Below are 4,790 nucleotides of genomic sequence, written 5' to 3'. Positions count from 1 at the left end.
AGAAGCAGCAGCAGCAGCAGCAGCAGCAGCAATAATATCAGCACTTGCGTTTGTGGAGCTGGAGTTAGGGACTCCGCTGCAGCACGCAGAGGGCCAGAGTTCAATCCTTTTTGTCTGCTCAGGGCTCTATTTTAAAATTGAGTATCTTGGTTTTATGGCACTTGCAACGCAATTAGGTTATACAAGTGCCAAAAGAGTACATCTAAACAACCGGCTGACGATGAGTAACAACAACATTATCAACCATATCAAACAACCTACCGTTCACCTGACAAGGCAGGTGATACTGCTCAGTGATTGTGGTTCATATCTTATGCACGACCACCACTACCCATCAGCACCAGCACCATCACTGTTACCACAGAAAAACAACAACAACAACAGCAGCAACAGCAACAACATTAACAGCAGCAACAGCAACAACAACAACAAAACCAGAGCAAACAACAGTGACAAAAACGACAGCAGTAACAAAATCAACAGCTACGACAGCAGCATCACCACATCTCCAGCACGACCGTAACCAGCAGTATGAATTATCACCACCACCATCAGTAACTACAACAACAACAACAACAACAACAACAACAACAACAACAACAACAACAACAACAACAACAACAACAACAGCAGCAGCAACAACAACGTCAACAGCAGTGACAGCATTATCGCCATACCACAGACACGACCATAACCGGCAACATTATCACCACAACCATCAACAACAAGAACAACAACGGTAACTACAAAGACGACTATAACAACTATAACAGGAGCAACAACAGCATCAACAATAACAACCCCCCGGGGCGGTGCTACTGACTGAAGTGTTTTAGGCCATTCCCAAAGGGGGGGGGGGCATTAACATCTTGATTTCTTATGCACAGTAGTTTATTGTAATTGTAATGGGCTGATTCATCAATGTTATGCTCATAACTGTGCCTGAACTGCAACGGGGAACTGCTGCTTTTTCTTTCTTAATCCTTACTATCGTCATTTTTCCTCTACTTCTTTTGTATGTTTGTCACATTATTGTGACCCGCTTTTTCCGGGGTGCCTTGATAGTCGAAGCAGACTTTGTGTTGTTGAAGCTAGAGAGGTGAGCAGAGTAAGTCCCATTCCCTGTAAGGACTTATCTGTTGACATCCACCCCTTGGCGCTCATATGACCTTATGCAGTGACGAGCTCTGTAAAACCTCTACTAAAACGAAACAATAACAACAACAACAACAACAGCATCATCAGCTCTGCCACCACCATTCAACCCCAACTAACCTACAGATTACTTGTGAAGGAAGGTCACATTGGTCAGTGATGTGGTTGAACTGTAGGTTCGAACCGCAGTCATTAAGAGTCCCTCGCCCGTCGAGACATCGCCAGTACTTGGAGCAGTCGGAGCATGATCGATAAAGGCCTTCTGGTACATCCACCCCACACCCATTGACGCAAGCGTTAGTCAGGTCTCTCTCTGAGCTGTTGTGTAGGAAAATGGGCGCGATCAGATGGGTACACAGACAACGAACGAAGAAAACTGAAGCACCGCTACCTCAGAATAACAACGTTCAATCTGCTCAGTACATAGTCTTGAGAAATTTGACGTCAAAGATTTTGCGTTTCACATCATGTCAAACTTTGTAGATTGCAATTCATTGAATATCTTGATAACGACTCCGTTTATTCTTACGATTTGGATAGAGCAGATACAACAGACCTCATGGTCTAAGTAACTCAAAACAGCCAAAAATGTTAGATAGAACGTTGTAATTCTGAGGTAGCGACATATCAAGAACATCAACATAGCCTCTAAACTAAATAAAAATGAGAAACTGCCATCTTTTGGCCACGTAAAGATACTCAACACACTTAAAAAAGAAAGGCAGTATACCCTGCAACGGATATGGCCCGTGAAGAAGTACGTGGGTAAATCAAAGAAAGGGGAAACAAACCTTGGAGAGTAGACAGGTTTTATATGAATTTCAAAGCAAGGTATTTGAGTGTGGCACGCACTAACCAAAACAACATAACGTTGTATCAACATGATACAAACTATTAAAAAATAGCAATGTCTTGAGTTGATTAAATGAATACAAAATCTTCACTACAGTAGAAACAAAATTCACTTTTCATTATCATCAGTTTTTAGCAATTTAAAAAATAATATCGAGAACGATACGTACTACTTCTTCATATTTTGAGACAAGATCTTCTTCAAAAAGTAGTACACGTAGTCTTTCTCCGTAGGCTCCTTCGGGTTCTCGTTCTCGTATTGCCGGTAGAATGGGTTCGGATCTCGAGGCCACCAAAAAGATGCATACGGGTTCCATCCTGGATAAGCTTGTGGATAAGGAGGCATAGGCATACCCCTGTAAGGCATACCACGTCGAGGATAATAAGCCCCTTTCCAGTCCCATTCGTCATCTCTGTCTTTGTCTCCTCTACGGCGTCCACGAGGTTCTCGACCATCTCTCTCTTCCTGTCGGCCTTCCTCTGGGCCTTTCTCCCAGTCGTTTTCATCCCCACTATCATCGTCATTATCCTCCATCATATCTCTGACTTTCTTTTTCGTGAACCAGATGATGTCCAGATCGAGAGGACCGTCCCATTCAGCCCAGTTTGTCAATCCCTCGATGTCACACTTCTCGGACAAACGCTTGCCCAACAGTGATTTCAAAATTTCTCTTGCTCTTTGCCTCTCAGATCTTCCTCTTCCTTCTCCCTTTCCCCCTCTTCCGTCTCCTCCTCCTCTGTCTCCTTCTTCTCCTCCACTTCTTCCTCTTCCATTGTCTCCATCATCTTTCCCGTCGCCACCACCACCACCATCAGCTCCTCTTTCGCCCTCTCTTCCTCTTCCTTTTCCCCCTTCTCCATTTCCGTCAACCCCTTTCTCACCACCATCACGGCCATCACCATCTTTATCACCATCTCGACCATCGCCACCACCACCACCACTACGGCCATCACCTCGACCACCACCATCACCACCATCTTTACCTCCACCACCATCTTTACCACCACCGCGACCATCATCACGACCACCACCACCATCTTCTCGTCCCCTATCTCGACCATCTCCCCATCCCCGTCTCTCCTCCTCCTCATCGTCTACGAGCGACTGTTTGATCATCTCCCTCCACCCTTTTGCCAGACCATAAAACCCTAAAGCCTCCACTTTGTAGACTGGTATCATGACAAGCCTGTACTCCAGGCCTATCTCAGGCCCGGTCCGTGACGTCATCTCAGTTTTTGTTCCTGACGTCACCCCAGCAGACAAACAGCAGCTAAGGGAGAAGAAAGTTTTCACGTTAAATAACAATTCTCTGAATTAAAGATGTATTTAAAATAAACGACTAAATACGGAAATCAATAACCACAACAGAATTTTTAACAGATCACCCCCCCCCCCAAACTAAACAAAACGAAACAAAAAAAATATCCAAACACTTTTTGGTTATATACACAATGTGTTTTAAAAGTCTCTAATCATTATCTTTAAGGTAAACAGCTATTCCCAGTTTCCCTTGCCCTTGTTTTGCATCGTCGTCTTCGAAATTATAAGCAACAAAATACTCCTTTCCATTACTTGTAGCATACTTTGCAATTGTATCAAGACATCAGTATTGCATACGTGTCTATGTTTATAAAGAAAATAAAGCAAAAAGAAGTGTTTTAATAGAGATCAAATTGTCGTTTCACACTTCGACACCCACCGCCCAAAATATACACCTCTACCCCCCCCCCTTACCCCGTACCCCCGATCCTTTAGCATTTTATCCTTTATATTAAAAGAAAAGCAGAAGTTGACAAGTTAAACAACTGAATTGTGAAATCGGTAAGCAGTATAGGGGTATAACAACAAAGCTATAATAAACCTTAGTTTTAAAAAACAAGAAATTGTAAAAACAGCCAAATATGTGTGCTATATTTACCTTGACTTATTGTGTATCACATTGTTTTGATTGATTTCACTTCGCAACGGTCATATCATATTGATTTAAGTCATTTTCTACCAGATCTATAGTCATTGCTATGGCGACAAGGCTTGTCATTTGCTTCGTTTCTTCAAAATTACAGTACTTTGTTCCTTGGAAAATGAATATTAAATCATTAATTTTACTTGCACAGAAGCTGTGCGATTGACTCAGCAAACTATGACTGTTAAATTGTGTTCTAGTGGTCAGGCTACCGGACTCGTAATCGTGATGTTGCGGGTTCGGAGGTTTGAGCCGCGGGCCCGACGTTGTGTCCTTGGGAAAGGCACTTTACACGAATTTTCCTCACTTCACCCCGATCGGAATGGGTACCCAGCTATAGACAGTGAAAGATCCTGTCAGTTTGTTAGTGTTTGAGCGCTTAACCAGCTGCTTTCACTGTATGCTTCCCGGGAAGCTGAGAATGCTTCTGAGTGTTCTATGGCTTGCTGAGTAATAATATAACGTAAAGCACATAGAGCTTGCTTTCGAGTGGGGACATGCGCTATAAAAATACTTTTTATTATTTATTATGATAATAATAATAATAATAATAATAATATATAGCATTTGTATAGCGCATATCCCTCTTACCTTACAACGACAGACACCCACAGTAGGGCGCCGCCATCACCCGTGACCATCTTCCTGTTTATCTGACCAGTGTCCAGGCAGGCACTGACGTCACTGAGGTCCTGTGAGTTAATGTTAGCCTGTGGGTATATATGTCTGAACCATGTCATGTCTAGTTGATTGATACATTACTGTTGGAGGGTTCCTCTTGTAGGTCCTATTTCACACACATACACACACACACACACA

The 4,790-nt window shown here is 42.9% G+C and overlaps 1 protein-coding gene across 1 annotated transcript in view; it reads right to left on the bottom strand.

Moving 5' to 3' along the window:
- The window catches only part of LOC106011566, a 6,256-nt gene extending 1,545 nt beyond the window's left edge, over nt 1-4,711 (bottom strand). Inside the window, exons 1-3 of the mRNA XM_013081672.2 lie at nt 4,563-4,711; nt 2,178-3,278; nt 1,276-1,473 (exon numbers count right to left, since the gene is read on the bottom strand). Coding sequence (XP_012937126.1) covers nt 1,276-1,473; nt 2,178-3,278; nt 4,563-4,711 — 1,448 coding nt within the window. The remainder of the gene's footprint in view (nt 1-1,275; nt 1,474-2,177; nt 3,279-4,562) is intronic.
- Nucleotides 4,712-4,790: the final 79 nt, after the last annotated feature.

The sequence above is a fragment of the Aplysia californica genome, unplaced genomic scaffold (genome assembly GCF_000002075.1).
Source record: "Aplysia californica isolate F4 #8 unplaced genomic scaffold, AplCal3.0 scaffold00141, whole genome shotgun sequence".
NCBI classification, from domain to species: domain Eukaryota; kingdom Metazoa; phylum Mollusca; class Gastropoda; order Aplysiida; family Aplysiidae; genus Aplysia; species Aplysia californica.
The sequence above is the reverse complement of the archived record's forward strand: the minus strand, read 5'-3'. Positions and strand labels throughout refer to the sequence as shown.